This window comes from Sarcophilus harrisii, chromosome 3 (genome assembly GCF_902635505.1).
Source record: "Sarcophilus harrisii chromosome 3, mSarHar1.11, whole genome shotgun sequence".
Lineage (NCBI taxonomy): Eukaryota > Metazoa > Chordata > Mammalia > Dasyuromorphia > Dasyuridae > Sarcophilus > Sarcophilus harrisii.
The window spans coordinates 606,660,359-606,684,181 of record NC_045428.1 but is presented as its reverse complement, the minus strand read 5'-3'; the positions used below and the strand labels follow the sequence as shown (position 1 = coordinate 606,684,181).

The window sequence follows — 23,823 nt, the reverse complement described above, 5'->3', positions numbered from 1 at the left end:
ATATGAATGTTACAGAATATCATTGTTCTATAAGAAATGATCAGCAGGATGATTTTAGAGGCCTGGAGAGACTTATATGAACTGATGCTGAGGGAAGTGAGCAGAACCAAGGGAACATAGTACTCAGCTACAAGATTACACGATGATCAGTTCTGATGGACGTGGCTCTTTTCAACAATGAGGTGATTCAGGCCAGTTCCAATGGTCTTGTGATGGAGAGAGCCATTTGCACCCAGAGAGAGGATGGGGACTGAGTGTGGATCACAACTTAGTATTTTCACTTTTTTGGTTGTTGTTTGTTTGCATTTTTTCTTTCTCAATTTTTTTTTCTTTTTGATCTGATTTTTCTCATGCAGCATGATACACGTGGCCATCTAGAGGATGGGGCAGGAGGAAGGGAGAGAGAAAAAATTGCAACACAAGGTTTTGCAAGGGTGAAGTTGGAAACTATCTATGCATATAATTTGAAAATAAAGCAATTTGTATTTAAAAAATGAAGTTTGAAATGATAAATGTAAAAAAAGAAAAAAGTTATTTTTAAAAAGACAAAGAAAGGGAGAAGGAGGAAAAGGAGGAGGAAGAAGTGAAGGAGAAGGAGATGGAACAAAAGAAAAAGAGGCAGAGGCAGAAGAAGAAGAAACAAAAGAAGAAGAAGAAGAAGAAGAAGAAGAAGAAGAAGAAGAAGAAGAAGAAGAAGAAGAAGAAGAAGAAGAAGAAAAAGAAGAAGAAAAAGAAAAAGAAGCAGAAGAAGAAGAAGAAAGAAGAAGAAGAAAGAATTTCCTTCTTCCTTTTCCCTATGTTACTTTGATAGTATCAGTCCCCATCCCCATATAAAGAAGCTCTTGAGCTGATTTTCCTTAAACAAAATAAATATTATTCATTTGTGGGTATAAAACAAAATAAATAAACCTTTGGAGGTGTTAATATTTTTGTTTTCTATAAGTGGACAGTTACCTTCATAACTGGCCCCAGATTTCTTCTTTCCCATAAAGTCAATCTATATCATTCTTCACTTTAGATATGTTTATACAATACCAGCTTTGGACTCCTCATAGGGCAAGGCAATGAATAATCCACTAATGGACTTAGTCAAGTAGGTCACTTAGTCAAGTGACTAAATTGACTTCTTAGGAGATCAGTTGTTGAACTTCAAGGAGTAGGGGCTACAACAGCCTTAATCACTAAGTGAGTGTGGCCTCAGTCACACTGAGACTTGTTGAAGCCTTTAGCTTCAAAAAGCCAAGGTGTCCCACTGCATCTAGAGCCATCTCCAGTCATCCTAATCACTAATCTGGCCATTGGACCCAGGTGGCTCTGGAGGGGAAAATGAGGCAGGTCACCTTGCACAGCCCCTCCCTCACTTAAATCCAATTCACTTGCACTTCATGGAATCCTTTCCCTGACATCACGGTCCTTTTCAAGAACACAAGACAAACAACAACCACAATAACCTTTTCAGAAAAATTTGATGCTAGGATTTTTTCCCGTTTGACTATTTCCTTTTCCTCTTAGATCCCTTAATGTTGTCTGGTTGGAAGTTTTTCAGTTTCAAGTAATAAAAATTATCCCTTTTCTCTTTTGTAATTGACTATCTTTTGTTTGGTAAAAATCTCATCTTACCATAGGTAGGAAAGGTTTAGGATCTGTTTCTTTTCTATTTTATGATATGATCTTTAAAAATAAGGTTGTATATCCGTTTTGAACGTACTGTGTAATTTGCTGAATGATAATAATCTAAGCTTTATTTCGAGCAACTTGCTTCCCAAACTTCCCAGTGATTTTTATGAAATCAACAATTATTCCCTAGAAAACTAGTTTTCTGTCTCATCAAACACTGACTCTCCCTTTTGAATCTGTCTAGTAAACTCCAAGAATACAGAGATCATCTCCCTTGGTTAACTGGTAACAAAGATGTTCTTCATAACTGATTTCCATTCAAAAAAAGAAAAAAAATCCATGTTCAGACTAATCTTGAGTAGTAATCCTGTTCTTCTGAATGCTCATTCTCTTGTCTCCTTTACTGGATCTTCTAGCCATGCGTGTTCTTCAGGTTTCAGTCCAGGTTTTTCCTTTTTTCCCCTCTATTTCACTTGGTGATCTCATCAACTCCCATGGATATAACATGATGATTCTCAATTCTATTTATATTATCTGAATCTCTCTGTTGTTCCAATCTCACATGTCCAACTGACTTTTAAACATCTCAAACTAGATATCCAATATCATAACTTCGCACGTGGAAAACAGAACTCTATCTTTCTGCCTAAATCTTTCCCACTCTTTCCATTATTATTACTAATAGTAATATTATTAGGCAACATCATCATCCTAATCCCTCAGACTCCCAACCTAGAAATCATCCTCTACTATTCATTATTTCTTATCCCCACCCACCCCCTTATTCATGTTTTGCTTGATATTCATGATCAGTGGGTATTGAACAGGCTGATATATGTTATATATTTCAAGGACCTTTAAATAATTTTGATCCACAAATGAGAGACACCTTCACTGAATCCCAGAATTTGAGAGAATTAGAAAAGATGTGAACAACCATCTAGTTTCACTGATACAAAAAGGGTGGGTCATCTGTCCATTGCTCTTGTGCTTGTCTTTTGCTGTCCCCACCCCTGACATCAGGGGAGATGAAGAGATTTTCCCAGATTAAAGTCCTGATCCTAATTCCATGGCTCCATGAAATAGAGACCGATAGGTTAGCTCCACAGTGTAGTCATAGTGGAGAGGTTGACATGTCAGTTTAACGTGATTCTGAATAATATGATTTCAAGAATCTCATTTTCACCGAACTTCCTGAGACTGGACCATTAAAGCTAAAATCCAAAACAATATCACAACATGAACTTTGTGGGTTTTGTCTCCCTCTTCCTAATACCTAGCATAGTTCCTGGCATTCTGGAGCATGCTGAATGAATAAAGTAGGTGGAATTCATTGTGCTAGATGCCCCCTCTCCAATCATAACATGATTCCGATGCTCGTGTCCTAAGGACCTCCTGAGCTGGGCTGAGAGAGGTTCATCACTAGAAGGCTGGACAGCACCAAATACCATCAACCAGGCTGTTCACTAAACTCTGCCTCTAAGAGGCAGGAGCAAAGGGAGCTGGGAGTCTGGCCGAGCGCCACCAGTAACAAAGGCACAGACTCTGGAAGCATCCTTTCCTTCCGGCTGCTTCAGCTTGGAAAGAGCAAATACAACCTGATGTGGTCTTGATCCTCACTTGGAATATTCCACCCTCTCTGAGACTGTTTCTCCTTGAAGTCTCTTCAGCAATCAGAAGTTGAGCGTAGTCTGACAGAAAGGAAGTCTGAGAAAAGTGGTGGCATCAGGCTTTGGCAGGCTTTCTTGCTGAATTTCATCCTCCCGGTCACGCGGTTTCCCAAGCCAGAAGGTGTCATCCTCAGCCCTCCTCTCTCCTTTACCTCTCTCCAGACTCTCCTAACTCCATGGACTTCTCTCTCCATCACAGCCAGCCTTCTTGCTCCATTGCCCCCACCAGTCTTCTCACCCCGGAAAATACTCTCCCTCTGTGGCAGTACTCAGCTTGGTCATTTCTCCCAGAGCTTCCATTTTAAGGAAAGGCTCAGGCCAGCTGTGTTCACTCCCCTCCTCAATCTGTGGGCTGCTTTCCCTACCATGCTCCAGCGTGGATATTTTTTCTCCCCTCCAGCCTACCGGTCACCTAAAATCCAAGCTCTTCTCTCTGTTTTGCACATACAATACTTTTGTGTCCCTTCCAGAACTCTGCCTTCTAACCAAACTGGGCAATTCTCCCCTATACAAGGCACACTGGACCCCTGGGTGCCCTGCCTTTGCGGGAGCTGGCAATCCTGACCAAAATGCCTCCTTTCCTGATTTCCCTACTTATGACCCCAAAGTCCCATCAAACCTAAGTCCAACAGTCATTTCCCCAGTTTCCCAATTCTTAGTGTTACCGCCAGGAGTGTAATTACTGCTCTTGACCACATTTTATATTTACTTGTGTAAGGGTTAAGTAATGGAACTCCCCCTTCCCTCCCTGTTAGGTCGATGTAGTCATGGGATATAAGTGGGTATGACAAGGTGTTAACATGTGCCTAATACCAGGTGATGAGCCTGTTACACAGTAGGAACATGGCACTGGAATGAAAATGAAGCTGGCTATTGACTGGACTAAGAATTGGACATATCCCCTGGAGGCTTTAAAGTGGTCAGAGTTGTAGATAACGGGAGAGGATGCGCAGCAATTAGGCGGCTGGTACCAGAAATGCAGAAAGATGTAGATCCCTGAAAACTGGCAGTTCTGCCCAGGGAAGATGGAACTCTCCATCCTCTCTCATCCTAAATAAATTCAGGGATTTGAAGCACAGCAGGAAACACCACAGCTGGGGAGGAGTACATTTACATACTCCATCCAGAGCCAGAAAAGGAAAGGATTCAAGCTTCAGAGAGCACTTCTGGCAGCAGGGAAGGGAACCCACTACGGGCTCAGAAAAAAGAGCCCCAGCCCTTGGGAGCCACGCGGTGGAGAGGGGAGGACTCTAGCATCCTAGGAGGAGGAGGCTTTGTGAAGAGCTCCTTGCAGGCAGGGACTGGATGGAGTTTGGGAGGAGGCAGGGAGACCCCGGAGGAGGCTGTGCCATGTGCCAGTGAGTGAGTGCTGGGGAGAGCCCGTCCAGGGGCCACCAGCACGTTGTGGGGACAGAAGAGGTGGGAAAGCCACGGGTGGGACGAGAAGGCCGTCGAATCCTTCCAACTTAAAGACCCGGGTCACTCCGAAGTGTACAGTGGCCATGAGAGCAGTGACAGGGACAGCTGGCATGACTGGCAGAGGGGGGCGGTGTCCTCCAGGAGCCCAATGCAATTCTTATCGCTTTCATGAAGGACCGAGCTGAAGGAACGGACCCCGCCCGGACGTCGCGGCTCAGCACGTGGTCGCCAGGTTCAGGAGGATGCGACCCACGTGCGGACTCCATTTCCCAGAACGCCTGCGCTGTGACGTCATTCCCGCCCTCGTGCTTTTTCAGGGGCCGCTGCAGAGCCCCAGGGCATGCCGGGAGTCTGTACTACGCAGGCGCAGGTTCGCTCGGGACCGGACTGTTTGTTCGGCCCTTTGTTCTTGGGCCCCCCTGGGTGAGTGCGGGCGGGGCGGCTGAGTGCGGCGGGAGTCAGTGCGCAGGCGCGCCCCGGGCTCCCCGAGGGCGGGGGAGCCCCTCCTCCGCCTTACCCCCCGCGGGCCCCGGAAGACACCCGGACCCTGCTGGGGTTAGTGAGCGCGGGAGTGTCCGTGCCGCCTTTCCCGTGTGCGTCACGTCCCCCCCCCGTGGGGACCAGTCTGCGGGAGGAAGGGGGTGGGGCCGCGGCGCGCGTGCACGGCGCGGATGTGTGTGACGGGGGAGGGGCCGGCGCGGGTCCGAGCGGGGGTGCGCGTGGTTGTCCGGCAGCGTGCTCAGTGTGGGGACTGCGTGTGTGCGCGGGCGCAGAAGGATGCGGCCGTGGGGGGCGGGGGGGGCGGGGGCCGTGTGTGCTCGTGTTTGCTGAGGGGGCGGGGTGGGGTCTGGTGTGTTGTGCGTGCAAGTGGGAGGCGGGGAGGGGCCGCGGAGTGTCCGGGTGTGCCCAGCAGCGTTTGCCGGTAGGTGTGCGGGAGGAGGGGTGTGTTTGTATCCGGCCCGGAGGGTGTGTGACAGAGGGGAGAGGCTGGTGAGCACGCCCACGGAACTGGGAGATTGCAGTGTGGGGCCTGAGCATCAGTGGGGGCGGGGCCGGCGTGTGCAGGTGTGTAACTGTGTGATTGCTCCTGGGTGGCTGCCTGAGCATCAGCGGGGGAGGGGCTGGTGTGTGCATGTGTGTAACTGTGTGATTGCTCCTGGGTGGGTGCCTGAGCCTGGTGGGGGAGGGGCCGGCGTGTGCAGGTGTGTAACTGCTCGTGGGGGGTGCCTGAGCATCAGTGTGGGAGGGGCCGGCGTGTGCAGCCGTGTAACTGAGTGCCTGAGCATCAGTGGGGGGGGGCCTGGTGTACATCCGTGTAACCATGTGACTGCACCTGCGTGGGTACCTGAGCCTCAGCGGGGGAGGGGCCGGCGTGTGCAGGTGTGTAACTGTGTGATTGCTCCTGGGTGGGTGCCTGAGCATCAGTGGGGCGGGGCCGGCGTGTGCAGGTGTGTAACTGTGTGATTGCTCCTGGGTGGGTGCCTGAGCATCAGTGGGGGCGGGGCCGGCGTGTGCAGGTGTGTAACTGTGTGATTGCTCCTGGGTGGGTGCCTGAGCATCAGTGGGGGCGGGGCCGGCGTGTGCATGTGTGTAACTGTGTGTGACTGCTCGTGGGGGGTGCCTGAGCATCAGTGGGGGCGGGGCCGGCGTGTGCAGGTGTGTAACTGCTCGTGGGGGGTGCCTGAGCATCAGTGTGGGAGGGCCAGCGGCAGCTGCAACTGAGTGCCTGAGCATCAGTGGGTGGGGGCCGGCGTGTGCATCCGTGTAACCGTGTGACTGCACCTGCGGGTACCTGAGCCTCCAGCGGGAGGGGCCGGGCGTGCAGGTGTAACGTGTGATTGTCTCTGGGTGGGTGCCTGAGCATCAGTGGGGTGGGGGCCGGCGTGTGCATCCGTGTAACCGTGTGACTGCACCTGCGTGGGTGCCTGAGCATCAGCGGGGGAGGGGCTGGTGTGTGCATGTGTGTAACTGTGTGATTGCTCCTGGGTGGGTGCCTGAGCCTGGGCGGGGCCGGCATGTGCAGGTGTGTGACTGAGTGCCTGAGCATCAGCGGGGGAGGGGCTGGTGTGTGCATGTGTGTAACCGTGTGTGACTGTTCCTGTGGGGTGCCTGAGCATCAGTAGGGGCGGGGCCGGCGTGTGCATGTGTGTAACCGTGTGTGACTGCTCCTGTGGGGTGCCTGAGCATCAACGGGGGAGGGGCCGGCGTGTGCATGTGTGTAACTGTGTGTGATTGCTTCTGGGTGGGTGCCTGAGCCTGGGTGGGGGAGGGGCCGGCGTGTGCATCCGTGTAACTGTGTGACTGCTCGTGGGGGTGGGGGGGGTCTGAGCTTCAGTGGAGGAGAAGCTCGTGTGTGCATCCGTGTAACTGGGGATGCCCGAGCCTGGGTGGGGTGGGGGCCGGCCTGTGCATCTGTGTAACTGTGTGACTGCACCTGCGTGGGTGCCTGAGCCTGGGCGGGGCCGGCGTGTGCATGTGTGTAACCGTGTGTGATTGCCCGTGGGGGGGGTGCCTGAGCCTCAGTGGGGAGGGACCAGTGTGTGCATCTGTGTAACCGTGTGACTGCACCTGCGTGGGTGCCTGAGCCTGGGCGGGGGAGGCGTCCATCTGTGTAACTGTGATTGCTCACGAGTGGGTGCCTGAGCCTCCCTGGGGGACAGGACGGCAGCTTGTGTACGTGTTGCACACACAGGACTTCTGGCTCTTGAGTGTCTCAGGGAGTAGAGCCCCCACTTTTGCCTCAGCTTCTCCCTTGGTCCCCGTGGGTCTGTGGGTGCTTGGGGGATTCCGGGGGCCCTTCATTGGAGCAGCTGGGGACGGAGGGAGGGGCGATCCCTCTCCTTGGGGAGCCCCTCCCCACCCCTCCGCCCCAGCCCCGTCTGGCGTAGTTCCCGGATGTCACGGGGCCGCAGAAGTCCCCCAGAGTCAGACCCGGCTCTCTGGGCTGCCCCGCACAAGTCCCTTTGGCCCTGTTTGCTTGGTCTCCTCCCGGGCCTTGCTGTGGGCTGGCCCCGGGGGTACGAGCCAGATGGGGTTCAAGATCCCAGGGCCTTCGCCTGGATCTCTGAAGGAAGAATTCAGAAGGACAAGTACATCAGCAGATGCCGCGCACTGGCAGATTGCGGGCTCTGAACGTGTGGGCGCTGTCAGATGGCCAGACCCCAAATATAACACGCATGTGCCAGCAGACATGTATGTGCAGGCTCAAACATGTAGCATGTCGGCAGACACATTGCAAGGCAGGAGGTAAACGTAATGTGTGCACCAACAGACATATGTGTGCACGGTCAGGATGCTGGCTCCAAACAGGCAACACTGGCAGCAGGCACACATGTTCAGGCTTCAAACATGTAGCATGTCAGCAGACACGCATTGCAAGGCAGGAAGTAAGCATGTAACATATAGCAGCAGACTTATTGCACTGTCAGGAGAAGGCTCCAAACATGTGACATGTGCCAACAGACACGTATGTACGCTCTCAGAATACAGGCTCCAAACCTGTAACACACGTGTGCCAGCAGATGTGTGTGCACAGTCAGGATTCCAGCTCCGAGGATGTCACACTTACGCCAGCAGACATACACGTGCACTCTCAGGATACGGGCTCCAAACATGTAACACATGCGCAGGCATGTGTGTGCACACCTTGAGAAAGACAGGACAGTTTAGACCCAATTTCCCACAGAACATTCTTAGGCTCTTTTTGTCTGGGGACACTCTTGGAGAAACTTTCCCCCCTCCCAGGGCCCTTGGCAGCTGGGGGAGATTTTGGGCTGGTCAGGTAAAAGGCCAGTGGAGGAGGAGGGCCTAGAGGCCCCCAGTGCAGTGTGGGAGCAGGAAGGGGGCTTCAGCAGGACATCATCAGGACTCCTCTTAGGGACCCCAGCCCAAAGGCTTTTGTATCTGCAGAAAAATGCAGGAACTTTGTACAAAAAGGGAGAGCAAAAGGGAATGACTTGGACCTCAGTCAGTCAGGGAGCATTTATTAAGTGCTTGCTGTGTGCCAATCACTGCACTAAGTATGCCAGCAAAAAAGGAATAGTCTCTACTCACTTTTTTTTTCTTTTGTCATTTTCTTGGCAAAGATCTTGGAGTAGTTGACCATTTCCTTCCAGCTCATTTTACAGATGAGTAAACTGAGGCAAATAGGGTGAAGTGACTTATGCAAAATCACTCAATTGGGAAGGGTCTGAAGTCACACTTGAACTCAGAAAGATAAATCTATTTGACTCCAGGCCTGGCTCTCTCTGCAGTCACCCAGCTGCTCCCTCGGTCCTCCAGGGATCTCCCTTCTAAAGAGGGGTGCAGACACTTAAAAGGCAGCTGCAAAGGGGAAGATGGGTTAGGGCACAGAGAAAGCAAAGGAAAAAGGATGTAAATTTAGGCTGAGTTGGAAAGGTCTGTTGCAAGTCTTTAGCATGGCTGCTTACACCAGTCCAAAGGACACCATCTGCTTGATGAATGACACTTGCTAATCCCTTCCTGCCTTGGACTGAATAACAGGACAGTAAGTGACTCCTGAGTTTTCTAAAAGTGATTGGGGGCAGGGAGCTCCGAAGGGATCATTCTGTACATTGATAGAACAGTCAGTATGTCATCAAATGGAGTTGGCTGTGTTCCCTCAAAAACCCACTTTTCACAGCCGTTACCCCCTTCCTTTGTGAAAGCCTCAATGTGGGGGAATATGAGTGTAACAGATGGGATTATGTTTCCCAGAATTAAAAGAGGAAAAAGGATGGGAGATGATGGCATGAAGATAACTAGAGAGCAGCCTTGGGGAATAAGGGGTGGGCTGGTTGAGGGGAATTCTCCCCACTCGGGAGAGCAGGGCTTCTGGGTGGGAGCTAGAGAGCTAAATAAAGGGGGAAGCAGAGCAGGAAGGTGGAAGAAAGGAGGAAGCAGGGCATGAAGGTGGAAGGAAGGAGCAGGGCATGAAGGTGGAAGAAGGGAGGAAGCATGAAGGTCTGAGAAAGGGGGAAACAGGGCATGAAGAGGGCATCAAGGGCCATGGCTAGTCACTGAGACTACAGGGAAGCCATCGAACTTCTTGTTGCCTGGCCCAGGCCTACCCGAGACCTGCGAGCACAGGATTTCTAGGAGGCAGTTATCCCAACTAGAAGACCTCCTGCTACTTCCAGCCAGGAGTCCACCAGGAGGAGGAGTCCAAAGCGGAGCTTACCTAGGAAGTTGGGGCCCCCTGGGAAGTAGAAGAGGCTCTGGGAGCCTCAGTGGGCCAAGCCCTTTCTGGGAGGGGCTAAGAGACCCTGTCTGCCTGTGGCTTAAAGCCTCAGGATCATTCTTTTGCCCTACTGACACTCAGGCTCCTGCCTTTCTCTGCCCCTATTCCTGGTCCCTATCAGTCACAATGCCATGGTATGGGAATGCCTTGGTGGGCTCCTAGTCGATTGATTTCTTCCACAAGGCTAGAATTCCACACTGTCATCCCCCATGGGGCCAGCGATTCCTTGGAGCTTCTCCCTCACCTGTCCATCACCTCCTACTCTCCGTCCTGCTCTGGGACTCAAACATTCTTCCATCTAAATAGGAAAACGTCCACAATAAAACTTTGGCAGGAGACTAACCCAAAGGAGTGGCCTTTACATTTTGAGTCTTGGCAGCAAATGAGTCTTTGTAATTATAAAGCCATTTCTGATAGGACTGTGTTTGTCCTAAATAAATTATAATGTGGGCTCATTTAAAACCACAAGTATTCTCATTTCAGGATAATTGTGATGTTTGACCCTCTATAGATGGCTCATACTTTCATGTAAAATACACTTAAACTTGACATGAAGGCAATATGTTTAGAAATTATAAAGATAAGAGTTAAAAGCATCATTGGATCAAAATGAGTCTATACTGATATCTATACTGATATCTATACTGATAGACGAACAGTCTAGAGTGTCAAATTAATAAATGGATAAAGTGATTTTCTGTGTAAGAAATTCATTCAACTGAAATAGTTATTTGAAAAAAGTTTTGTTTCAACTCTTTTGTCAAACCATTAAGATTTATTTTAAATCTGTAACATATTATTATTATGCCTTTGATTATTCTTTTATTGTAATTTGGGGAAACCATTGTATAAAAAATGCTGTTAATATGAAAAATAATTCTTAAAAGTTGAGCCAATTATATCATCAAGGAATTAACTCTTTTTTTTTTGACCTAAATGTTTCAAAATGATGAAGTAGGCTACTAGAGAATGTGGTAACAATGTTTAAAAAATGTATATGTGCAATTAATTAGGTATATTTTGATGTAAAAAGAATAAGAATTAATTTTTTGTGTGAAAAAAGTACAAAAGACCTTGTAAATTCTACTTATGTAGGAAGTTCTTTGGAGACTTCCAGGTTCCCAGAAACCTTCTCTTTGAACAAAATCTTGTCTGCCTGGGGAAAAGTTGTTGAAAAAAAGTAATGAAATTATTTATGAAAATTATAAAAGTTTACCTAGAATATCACACATTGTATTTATTTATACATCTCAACAGACCCTAATCTTGCTTTGAGATTCATTTCTTAAATAGTTAATCTGTCAGATTTTAGAGTGCAAAAAATAAGAAATTGGTTCCAATTTGGGCACTCACTCATGGCACTTAACAAGCATTTTTAAAGCACTGATTATGTGCTAAATGCTGGCGATCCTAAGTGAGGTGAAACAACTCTTGCCCCGACAAAGCTCGCTTTCCAAAGGGTTTAGTCAAGTCAAGAAGTGGGCAAGCCTTTATTAAGCATTTGCTATGGACCAGGCAACTCAGAGGCTCTTAAGATTCCAGGAATGGAAACGGAAAACAGGAGACAATTTATAAATAACTACAAATATGCATACACACACATATACACACATACATGCCTATTTCCATCATTATAAGATAGGAGGCACAGTGGTTAGAGTTCTAGGCCTGGAGGCCAAATATGGCCTCAGGCCCTTCCTGCTGTGTTGGGCTCCTTTTGCTCTACTGTAAAATGAAGGTAGTAGGACTTATGTGATGGAGTTGGATCAGATGAGATAATATCTTAGGATCAGATGAGATAATATTTGTGAAGAACTTGTTATCCTGGCATAGTGTAGACAATAAATACTTGTTTTCTCTTACATGTAATATATGTGTATGTGTATATATACATACATACATGCGTATGTATGTACAGTAAATTGCAGGAAATCAAACCGAAAAGCTGGACCAAGAAAGACTTCTTGTAGATGGAATTTTAGTCAATACTTGAAGGACTCAATACAGGAAGCCTTGGGACTGAGATCTCTCTGCCTTCTTCTTTGGGAACTAAGATCTGCTTTCTCCCTTTGGAGCAGACGTCTTTTTGCTTTCTCTCAGAGCCAAGATCTCTCAGCCTTTTGGAAACCAGCTCTGAAGGTGCAAGTCCCAGGTAGGTCTGAGCAAGAACTTGCCCTGCCCCCAGCTCCTGCTGGCTGCCTTTTCCATTGGGCCTCAACTTTCCCATTTGACCTCTCGGTGAGCGTTTTTCAGTTTTGCCAGGAGCAGGCCTCCCGATCAGACTTGGTTCCTGGGACGACTTTCTCCCAGGCTATTTTTTAAGGCTCTCCATGACATCCCCAAATCCTGGTGCCGTTCTCAACTATACCATTGGGTCGCAGTTGTCCAGCTGTCTTGTCAGATGCTCATCCAGAGCATCAGATGTAGGGAGAATTCTGGGTCTGGGGTCATTGAGGCTTTGACTGGTTTTCAGCCCATCTGGGATCCTAAGCCTTTCCTGCCCTTTGGGTCTCTCTGTAAGAACGGGGAAGGGAATAAGTGAGGTTGAAAAATAGTCTTCATTTTCAAACCTTCTTTTCCTAGCCTGACGATACCTGCTGGCCTCCTCTTTTTGTTGGCGTCTGTTCCCTGAGGACAAGTCCAGAAGCTTGACAACTCTTTTGGACCTCACCTTCTATAAATCCCTGTGGCCCAATTTCTGCCTAGGAGGAGAAGGGGAAAACTTCTACCCCAGCTTCTTCTTTCCCAACTCAACCTTCAAGGCCTGGAATCAGAAGGAATGGCTCCTGGGACCCAGAGACCCCCACCCCAGGTAAGTGTAGACCAGCCACAGACCTGACTAGTATCAGTCAACTTGGCTACTCAGTTTGGCCCAGATTGTGATTATTATTTTTTAAGGATCCTCTCCATAATTCTCTAGATAAGACAATTTCAGCCTTTTAGGAAATCAGCGAGGTAATTCCTTTTGCTGTTCTTTCCTCAGTGATCACTGGCAATCCTCTCAGAATACACAGTACTTGCCAGCTTCTCACAAACTCTTTTTTAACATTTCACTTAAGATCCTTTGGGTGATCTTTTCTCCCCTCCATGCTCTCATACAGGTAGAGCACAGACCTTCTCCCTGACTCCATAGGGATGAGCATTTCATATTAAAACATTTCTCCACTTTTATTATTCCCACACAATACAAACTTCAAACATACAGTGCTTTTTTCAACATGTTTTTGGCCTTGAAATGACTAGTTTCAAGTCTTGGCTCTGGTAGTCTGAAAGGTAATAGGAGTTTGGGGCAGATCCCAACTCTGGTTCAGTCTCCTCCTCTTAGTTGATGAGAGTTGGACCAGATGAATCCTGGAGTCTCAGCTCTAAATCAAATGACTTTGACTGTTTAGGTGTTGGTGACGTTCAAGGATATTGTGGTGGACTTCACTGAGGAGGAGTGGGGGCTCCTAGACCTTTCTCAGAAGGAACTGTACAAGGAGGTCACGCTGGAGAATGTCCAGAACCTGCTCTGCCTGGGTAAGGACCATTCCCCTGGTAATTAAATCTGCCAGCAAAGCAATGTCTTCCCTCCCCCTCCAATTGGGTATTTATTAATTATTCAAAGCAAAAGCGTTTGTCTCTCCACAAGGTCTTCCAGCTTCCTGGCTTTCCTGTGAGAGGTCTTTGAAAGTGAATAGCTAGACCAGAGAGGGTGTAGATACAAAGGCTCCTTTATTCCCCTGGGAGAAGGAGATGTGTGCCGGGGTCACCTCCAGGAGGAGAACCTGGAAAAAGAATCAGTGTGATGTGACAGCCGTCGGGAGACAAAGGCAGCTGTGAGAGGGGCTCTCTGGTGATAAAGGGTCCATTCACAGCAGGGCTTCCTGTGTGGGCCGGCTGCGTTGGCCCGAGCTCAGGGACCACCGTTCTGTGTTTTAGTTGTCACAGAGTTCCCACAAAGGGTGAGCGGAAGGGAACACCATTCTTTGTTTTAATTTTCACAAATTTCCACAAAGGACAAGCTCAGGGACCACCGTTCTGTGTTTTAGTTGTCACAGAGTTCCCACAGAGGGTGAGCAGAAGGGATTGTTGTTTCGCCACAGCTGGCTTGCTGAACGTTAACTCTGGAAAACTGGTTGTCTCCTAATAGGAGGAACTTGACATCTTTAGGGTACATGATAGGAAGCTGGGACATTGGTCCTCCTGAAATTGCCTTTTTCCTATTGTAGCTAGTTTCAGGTCAAAACTCAAACCAGCCTTACAGAATCTTGGGGATTATGTAGAGCAGGACTTGAAATATTTTTTCCACTTTTTTGTTTTTGCCCAAGAAATTTTTATGCGACCCTGGGCCTGTAAGTATATAAATCAAATGTTTACTCACAATATATCATAATTTTACAACCTCAGATTCAATTATGGGATCTCATATGGAATTGCAGCCCACAGTTTAAGAACTTTTGATTCAGTTTATACTCTGTTAAAATCTCTGAAAAGTGCTCATGCAGCTTTTCCTTGAATACGGGCAGGAACACCTCAAGGTGGCTACTTCCTCCTTCTGGTGTTCAGAGAGTTCTTCTGGGTCACAGACAGCAAGCTGGAGCTCAGGGTTCCTAATGCTGCTCAGAGGAGCAAAGGGAGAATTGGGAAGCAATGGAGAGGTTTGGAAAAGCTGCTGTGGGGAGTGGGAGAGGGAGGCAGGCAGGGAGTGGTTCGGGGGGAAGCCTGGATGCAGGTGGGCCCAGCTGAGATCACTGAACCTGTTCAAACAGCCTGGGCTCTGTGTCCTTGCAGGCCTTGGGAACAGAGGCCGCTGCCTCCTGAGAGCGGCCAGAAAAGGCCGAGGCTTGTGGGAGTCTTCCACCCCTAGTCCTCCTCCTCGTCTCTGTGGCCCAGTCTTGGTCTCCGTTCTCAGAAAATAAATAGCGAGCTGTGTGATAAGTCAAGACTCCCAGGATCCCAGGGAAGCAGAAGCCTTTGGGGTCTCTGGTATTGGGTCCAGTCAGATCCCGTCAGCTTCGGAACCAGACAGAGGGAGTACTGGGAGATGAGCAGAAACCAGGGAGGGACTGAGGCCTGAGACCCAAATCTGCTTTTGCAAACTGGGTAAGAGACCGGCATCCAGGCAACAGGCTGGAGATGAGAGACTGGCATCCAGGCAATGGGCTGGTGGCTGTGCCCTGGTCCATGCCCAGGCCCCAGGCAGACAATGGAAATGGTTCAGTGGTCACTAAGCCTTGGTGCAGAAAGGAAGGCCAAAGTGAAACCCTGCTGTCCTGAACTCATGTCTGGTATCTAGAACTGGAGAGGGTGTGAGAAGAAGCCTCAGGGCTGAGCCTGCAAAGGAGAGCATTTTTGTATGGAAAGGAATCGAGTTCAAGAGGGAAATTAGTGGATAGGAGGGAGAAGAAGAGCTGTTTAGGGGGAAGAGTAAAGTTGGTGAGGAAATAGTCAAAATCATAATAATCACAATAAGAAGAACTACCATATATATAGGGCCTACAAAATGTGGGCCAAAAAATTCCACGTGTAACAGAAGTCCCTTAGAAGTCTAAGCATGATTAATGAATTTATTAGGAAGTCCTGGAGGCCCTAATTAATTGAATCCAAAATCTTCCTCATAATCAAGGTGTCCTTTTGCTTGAGAGTGACCAGTATTTTATACAAATCGAGAGCACCATTTTGTCAACAGGATTTCATAGGCCAGGAGACCTCCACTAATCAGCTCCATCCAGGTCATCTCAGCTTCGGCTTTCCAGAGGTCATGAGAACCTTTCAGCAGCTTCTCAGGGCCTTCCACTAAGACCCCAGTGTTTGACCAGCAGTACCCTAGGGTCCAAGAAAGTTATGGTTTTGACAAAGGTCACTAGAACCTTGTTACAATATATTATAGAGAGTTCCACTCTTACTATCTTTCTTTTTTCTTTTTTTTTTTTTACCCCGAGGCAATTGGGGTTAAGTGACTTGCCCAGGGTCACACATCTGGGATGTATTAAGTGTCTGAGACTACATTTGAACTCAGGCCCTCCTGACTTCAGGGCTGGTGCTCTAGCCACTGTACTACTTAGCTACCTACTTTTTTTTTTTTTTTTTAAGAATTGAGGTAGAAGTAAAGAAGAAAAATATCTAGAAGACATCAGGGAGAAAACATAGTTCATTATGATTATCATAACATTGTCATTGTCATAAGAAGTGACATAATTGTCACAGTATCGACATCATATCATTGTTATTGTCATAACAAAATGTGCATGGCATGAATCCACCCATAAAAACAGGCGGTAGCAAAATGCATTAGGAAGTAGAACCAGACAGCATTTGGGTCTAAGAAACAGCCTTGACACAAGGATTCACAAAGCATTCTGATGAAAGGTTGAAGTCCAGCTCCAGTAGTGAAATAAGGGTGGGAGTCAGGGGCCAGGCGGAGAGAATTCCTTATGACATCTTCGAATTTATCGATTAGAGGGACAAATATATGTGCCTTCAGTGCTCATAGAGCCAATAAAAAATACACTCTTTGCTATTCCCGTAAACTTTCTAACAAGCTCAGTCTACTCAGATGCAAGTGATTAAGCCCGGATTTTGGCTGCTGCAACAGAGATGTGAATAGTTGTGATCCACATCAAAGTAAACGTGTTATCCCAATGTCCTCAAGTCCCTTTCTCCCAAATGCCTTTAGTCTCCTTGTGGGCTTCTTTTTCTGTCCTAAGTTCAAAGATATGACTGTGATCCATCATAAAGCTGAGTTTGCATTTGCTTCAGTCGCCAGGCTTCTTATCAATATATTAACAATATGTCTCCGCTATTGGATATAGAAAAGGGAAATTGGTGAGCCAGGTTACTGTGGGTATCAACACCTGAAATGGATTCTTATCTCCTAGCCCCACAATGAAAGACTGGAATTCTCTAATATATTTTGGATCTGTGCCTTACACTCGCTCCCCTGTGTGCCCTTTGATGCCATGATAACCCTAGATCTATAAACTAAAGACATCACAGAAAGAGGGAGAAGATCTCTTTACACAACACAAGTAATACGTGCTGCTTTTGATTGTTACAAACATCTGGAAACAAAGATGATGCCCTTATATGGGGAAATGACTGATTAAATCATGATTTCAAAATATAATAGAAGATTTGGTGCCGTGAAAAATATCGAAAATGTCAGAAAAGGCTGGAAAGAGAAGTCTGGACTGATGTAGGGAGAAGTGAGCAGAACCAGAAGGGTTCTGATTAGTGCAGTGAACAGTTCTGACTTCAGAGCACTACTTCCCCAAATCTTTTAGTCTTAGAACGTGTTTCATAAACACAAATAAAGTGTGTTGTGAAGCTCCCCCGACCACTGCAGTCATTTAGTCTACTCAGTATTTTAAATTTATACATCAGGTGCTTAGTATGAGGACTTAGACGAATTTTACCCCACAAAGATCCAAGCTAATGCTTTTAGTGCCCTCTGTAATTATAAAATATAAATTTTATTTTACTTTAAATTATGGAAATTTACCGGGGGGCTTTCTGTAAGGATTATTTTAAAATTTCATAAGATCTCATGTTTATTGTTACCCGCAAGATTTCAATTTCAATTTATTTTAGATTTTGTTTTAATAGAAATGGTCTTTTTAGTTAAATAACTTAAAACTTGGAAAATGTTGAACATAATATGTTATATTAAATGAATTCTAAATATAGTTGGATTTTTTTCTCTGTGTTTGCAGTATTTGGTTCCACATCTGACCAACCCAATCTTAAATGTGTTTCTTCAGTGAGTTGATTTAATGATAGTAATAATAACAATAACTAAAAAGACAATTATAATTAGCATTTTTATATTACTTGCTGTGTGCCAGTTACTTTGTTAGATGCTTAAAAGAGATTACCTCTTTTGATACAATTCTGGAATAAAGGTAACCATTTATTGTAATCTCTATTTTACAATTGAGAAACCAGAGGGAGTCAGACTTGTAGGGGGTCACTTTGATAGTATTATCTGACAAAGGATTTGAACCCAACTTGCTAGGCCCATCTCTGTACTGACTGCAGAAAGTCTTTCCTTTTATAAACTCATATTATGCAAATTTGACTTCCTGGAGGAACACCAGGACTCCTGTGGTCCTGGTTGTTGCTGTTCTGTCTGTTGAGTCCCAGATACTAAAGTCACTTCATTTGCAAGAACCACAGAACCATAGAAGTAGCTAATGATAAGGGAAAAGTCTGTGGAACGATCCACTTACATTATGCAAGAACTGGCAGAATTTTATTCATAGATAAAAAATATAATAAAAATTTTCCCACACACATTGATGAAATGGAAATGACTGAAGAATTTTATAAGCTCTCATGCTGAGAGATAGAAATTTGTTTTTTAACTTCCCAAACAAGTCAACAAAATAAATGACTAGTTATTATATGAAAAATTTATTTTTCTCTTGGCTAATGATGAGTAACATATTAAATGATACATGTTAATGTTGAATTGCATATGCTTCTTTGGACTTTTTATCTTAAACCATTTTTATATATAAAATAACCTCTGTAAAGAAAGGATTCTTCAAACCTAACTTTCTTCTTTTTACCATTGGCACAGTGGCTACACTCACAGAAACTCTGTGGAATGGCTGACCTGGGTTGCCAACCAGTTCCTTTGAATATTTGCTATGTAGAAGAATAGCAACATAAGCAGAAGATAAGTTCAAATCAGAAAGTAGCCTTAACACTGTGATGAGAGGCAATGTAAGGGCTGTTTCTATAGAATGTGTGTGATACTCTATGAGGGTTTAAGATGGCTTGTAATAGCTGTGTCTACTGATTGTGTTTTTCCAAAAGTCCATATTCTTCTCTGGAAGAATGCGAAGATATATAATTTTCTTGATGTGGTCATTATAACACTGATGTGATGAGGTTACAAGATGATTGTAATTGTGGATTAAGGCAGCTGGTGTAGTGTACAGAAATCAAATGAGGTATATGTGTAATGGTGCCATAGATTTGTTCTTGTATATAAGCCTTTTCTGGTAACATGGAAACAATTTGAGGACAGATTGAGAAACCAAAACAATATGTTATACTTAGAAGTGGTCAGTTTGATGATTACTCACTTCGGGAAAACCAAAATCATTATTGGCATAAGCCTAATCATAATGACTTGGCGTCCCTGCACAAAGACACTTATTATACTTCAAACATGCACATACTTGTTCTTGGGGAAATATGTTGATCACAAAACTTACTGAATAAAGTGCCTCTAAAAGGTTTCATGAACCACTGAATGTGACACGGTACTAAAAGACCAATAGTGAATCTTGTTGTTTATTTCCTGACAGGATGATGGACTCAAGATACAGTATGAAAGAATTTTTTAAAAATAAATAATGGATGGTGGCTATCCCAAAAAAGTGATGAGCCAGAAAAAAATCCATTATGCTTCAAAGGAATAAAGAAATCAGGGTTGGCAATCATAAATGGATATGATATGATAGATATGCTAGATAATGAAATAATATAAATATATAATATATGTGTAGCAAATAACATAATGTCTTTGGATCTGATTAGAAAAGAAGGAAAGTCGGGCATAACACTGAAAATTAATATGTGACAGTCAAGAAGAGTAAGCTCTTAATTGTACACTATTTCAAAGTCTGACTCTTTTTATATAGCAAAATAACTGTTTGGACATGTATACATATATTGTATTTAACTTATACTTTTAACATATTTAACATGTATTGATCCGTCTGCCATCTGGGGGAAGTAGTAGGGGGAAGGAGGGAAAAAGTTGGAACAAAAAGATTTGCAACTGTCAATGCTGAAAAATTACCTATGCATATATCTTGTAAATAAAAAGCTATAATAAAAGAAGAAGAGTGAGCCTTCTCACTTTAGTATATTAAATTTACCAAGAGTGGCCTTGTGATAGTGCATTCAAACTGATCGATATGGAATAGCCGGAAGACTGACAAAATTATAAATATAGTTTAAAATAGGCATTTGAAGAAAAAAATAAGAGGGTACAGATGGCAGTAGAGAAAAGCCATGTAGCACTGTGGACAGAACGTGCTTAGTTACTAGGTCACTCAGCTGTTATGAGCTTATGTCCTGAGCTGTGAAGGATAATGAGAATTCTGGGTATGGCTGTGTCACAGATTTGTTGTGATGATCCATTGTTTTGGTAAAGCTCTTTCTAAAACAAACCATCTGATAGATGTGACCAAATGGTGTTCCCAAAGATTGATTCTACCTGTTTGTTTGAAAGCTTTTTTTTTTTTGACTGAGGAAATTTTGTGTGTATGTGTTTTTATATATATATATATATGATTATTTTCTTCAGGTACAGAGACTGGGCTTGAAGTGAACAAGATGACTACAAAGCTGAGCATTTTGGTGGAAGAATGTGGTCTGCAAAGATTCATGATTGATGATCCCTCTGACTTCAATTGGAGAGAAATTAAAGAGAAGTTTTATAAATGTAATGAATGTGGGAAGACTTTCTGCTACAGATCACTCCTTATTTGCCATCAGAGTATCCATACTGGCAAGAAACCTTATGAATGTAAACTGTGTGGAAAGACTTCAGATAAAGCTTCAGATATGGCTTTACATGAGAGAATTCACAGTAGGCAGAAAATCTACAAATGTAATCAATGTGGAAAAGTTTTCAGATACAACTCCAGTTTTACTAAACACCAGAGACTCCATAACGCAGAGAAACCTTATGAATGTGACCATTGTGGAAAGGCTTTCCGAAAGAACTCCCATCTTGCTGCCCATCAGAGAATCCACACTGGAAAGAAATCTTTTGAATGTAATCGATGGGAAAAGACTTCAGATAAATCTTCAGATAAAGCTTTACATCCAAGAATCCACATTAGAGAGAAAGCCTATGAATGTAATCAGTGTGGAAAGACTTTCACGCAGAGAGCCAATCTTGCTTTACACCAGAGAATTCACACTGGAGAGAAACCTTACGAATGTAATCAGTGTGGAAAGGCTTTCACCAAGAGCTCAAATCTTGGTGTACATCAGAGAATGCACACTGGAGAGAAACCTTATGAATGCAATCAATGTGGAAAAGCTTTTAGATACAGCTCCAGTCTTACTGAGCATGAGAAAATTCACACTGGAGAGAAACCTTATGAATGTAACCAATGTGGAAAGGCTTTCACACGGAACTCCCGTCTTGTTTTACATCAGAGAATCCACACTGGAGAGAAACTTTTTGAATGTAATCAGTGTGGGAAGGCTTTTACACAGAGCTCCAGTCTCACAGTACATCGGAGAATCCACACTGGAGAGAAACCTTTTGAATGTAGTCAGTGTGGAAAGGCTTTCAGAGAGAGCTCCCATCTCGGTGCCCATCAAAGAATCCATACTGGAGAGAAACCTTATGAATGTAATCAATGTGGAAAGGCTTTCACGGAGAGCTCCCATCTTAGTGCCCATCAGAGAATCCACACTGGAGCAAAACCTTATGAATGTAATCAGTGTGGAAAGGCTTTCACAAAGAGCTCTAGTCTTACTGTACATCAGAGAATGCATACTGGAAAGAAACCTTTTGAATGTAATCAGTGTGGAAAGGCTTTCACACGAAAATCCCGTCTTGCTGCACATCAGAGACTCCACAGTGAGGAGAAACTTTTTGAATGTAATCAATGTGGAAAGACTTTTACACAGAGCTCGAGTCTTGCAGTACATCAGACAATCCACACTGGAGAAAAGCCTCATCAATGTAACCAGTGTGGGAAAGCTTTTACACGACGGGGCAATCTTGCTGCACATCAGAAAATTCACACTGGAGAGAAACCATTTGAATGTATACAATGTGGAAAGACTTTCAGAATCCGATCTAGTCTTGCTAAACATCAGAAGATCCACACCGGAGAAAAATCTCATCAACGTAATTAATGTGGAAAGACTTTCATAAAGAGCTTCAAACTTGCTGCATATCAGAGATTCCACACTGGAGAGAAACTTCATGAGTGTCATGAAAGTGGCAGAGCTTTTAGTTACCATTCTTAGCTTTTTCTAAATGAAGGGTATATACAATGGCAAGAAACCTTGTGAGTGTAATCAAGGTGGAAAGATATTCACAAGGATTTCGCATGTTGGTTCCCGTCAGAGAATCCACCCTGGAGGAAAAGCTCATGGATGCAATCAGTGGGAATGACTTTTAGAATCATCTGCATTCTTGCTGTACATGAGAGTATTCACATTGAGGAGAAAACTTAAGAATGTAATCAACGTGGCAAGGCTTTCACAAAGAGCTCTGGGCTTGGTACCGAGAATCTCCACACTGAAGAGAAATCCTATGAATGTAATCGGTATGAAAAGGTTGTCACATGGACAATCTTGTTGCACATCAAAGAATCCACATGCATTTTGAATGTAATCAATGTGGAAAGGCTTTCAGAATCAGATCCAGTCTTGCTAAACATCAGAGAATTCACATTTGGAAAAAATTTTATTAATGTAGGAAGAGTTTAACAAAGAGCTCCATTTTTGCTAGACATCAAAAAAATCCACATTGTAGAAAAACTTTCCGAATGTAATCATGGTGGAAAGACCTTCACACAGAACTCCCATCTGGCTGCACATCAGAGAATCCACATTGGAAAGAAACCTTATGAACGTAAACAGTGTGTGGTGTGATGGGTGAAAGATGAAATTACTGAGAAAGCAAAGGTTTGAGCTTCTGAACGTTTTTGACTTAATAAGCAATGCATGCCAATTGCCTATCAAATTGGGACCAGATCTCTTCAACATATTCCTGGATTCTAAAGTGCAGTGGGAAATCGACTTTTATATATAAGAACAATCAAATACAGCCAGCTAATTAAAAGGAAACAGTATACTATTAGGTGGTCTGATTTCTAATTGGAAGAAAGATTAGGGACTTTCCAAGTTGGAAGATGGAAAATGAACAGGTGCAATTCCCTGAAATCAGAAAAGGAAGGATTCCACTCCCTTCACCCTCAATTGTCTGTGAATAATCAAAGTAACATGGAAACAATAAATGTTGATCAGCATAAGGCCAATTTTCAGATAAGATATATGGATTGCTTGAGATGTATAATTGTGAGAAAACTTCCTGCATCAGTCTTTATATCTGACCAGGTTTCTGGGCAGCATAATTTAGGTCTTTAGTTAGGGGTCTCTAAGCAATAAGCAGGAATGATCCAGCTTCCTGGACTTGCAGGGATAGGTCAAATATAATAAGATTTTCTCACAATTTCCACAACTGAATTAAGTTTTTTTATGGAACAGAAGTTGTATAGGACCCATAACTGAATAGAAAGGGAAATGGACTAGCTCCAGAATTGAGTCACAGGATGAGTCAGTGTGTTTCACTCAGTTCTCACTATCATTTGCTGTTCTAATCTCAATTTTCTCAATTCCCCCTTTCCATTTAGGGAAGACTGGGCAACCCACTGCCCAGTGAATTATTTATTATTACGTCAACCTTACAAGCTTTTCATATGTTGATAATTAGAAGTATAAAAATTAAGTTTTAAATCAAACTAGTTAGTTGACATTTTTAAGAAAAGATATTTACATATCAAGGAGACCAAGAAAACTGAAACAAAACACCAAAGCAATGCAATAATTATCATCAATATTAACTAACACCAAGTCTCCTTGTATCCTTGTGACCCGTTCTCAATGTCTATTTCATCAGCACATTCTGAGTTCTAGATAGCTCATATGGTCCCTGAATTTCTTGTTTGGGGCATTCTCAAGGCAGCATTGAAATAGACTTTGATCCTCTGCTTCCAAATCACTCGTAGAGATCCCTAGATAATTCTGCTAAAATCTGCCAGTAGTAAGAACTCAATACAATTTAATACAATCTATTAAATCTGGTTCTCTAATTCTTAAACTTCAAATAATTTTCATTTTTAATAT

General features: G+C 44.4%; 1 protein-coding gene across 1 annotated transcript; it reads left to right on the top strand.

Annotated features, from left to right (window-relative positions):
- The first annotated feature begins 5,057 nt into the window (after positions 1-5,057).
- Positions 5,058-22,139, top strand: LOC100916114 (zinc finger protein 420-like). Its single transcript, XM_023501038.2, has 5 exons — positions 5,058-5,129; positions 11,864-12,097; positions 12,529-12,757; positions 13,338-13,464; positions 20,252-22,139. The coding sequence occupies exons 3-5, from the start codon at positions 12,725-12,727 to the stop codon at positions 21,823-21,825; spliced, it is 1,734 nt and encodes a 577-aa protein (XP_023356806.1). The 5' UTR covers positions 5,058-5,129; positions 11,864-12,097; positions 12,529-12,724; the 3' UTR covers positions 21,826-22,139.
- Positions 22,140-23,823: the final 1,684 nt, after the last annotated feature.

Excerpts from the sequence above, each read along its gene's own strand:
- LOC100916114 (XM_023501038.2), top strand. The coding sequence starts at position 12,725 with ATGGCTCCTGGGACCCAGAGACCCCCACCCCAG. Across the intron at positions 12,758-13,337 it reads CCCAGAGACCCCCACCCCAG|GTGTTGGTGACGTTCAAGGA; the intron begins GTAAGTGTAGAC and ends TTGACTGTTTAG. Across the intron at positions 13,465-20,251 it reads CCAGAACCTGCTCTGCCTGG|GTACAGAGACTGGGCTTGAA; the intron begins GTAAGGACCATT and ends TATTTTCTTCAG.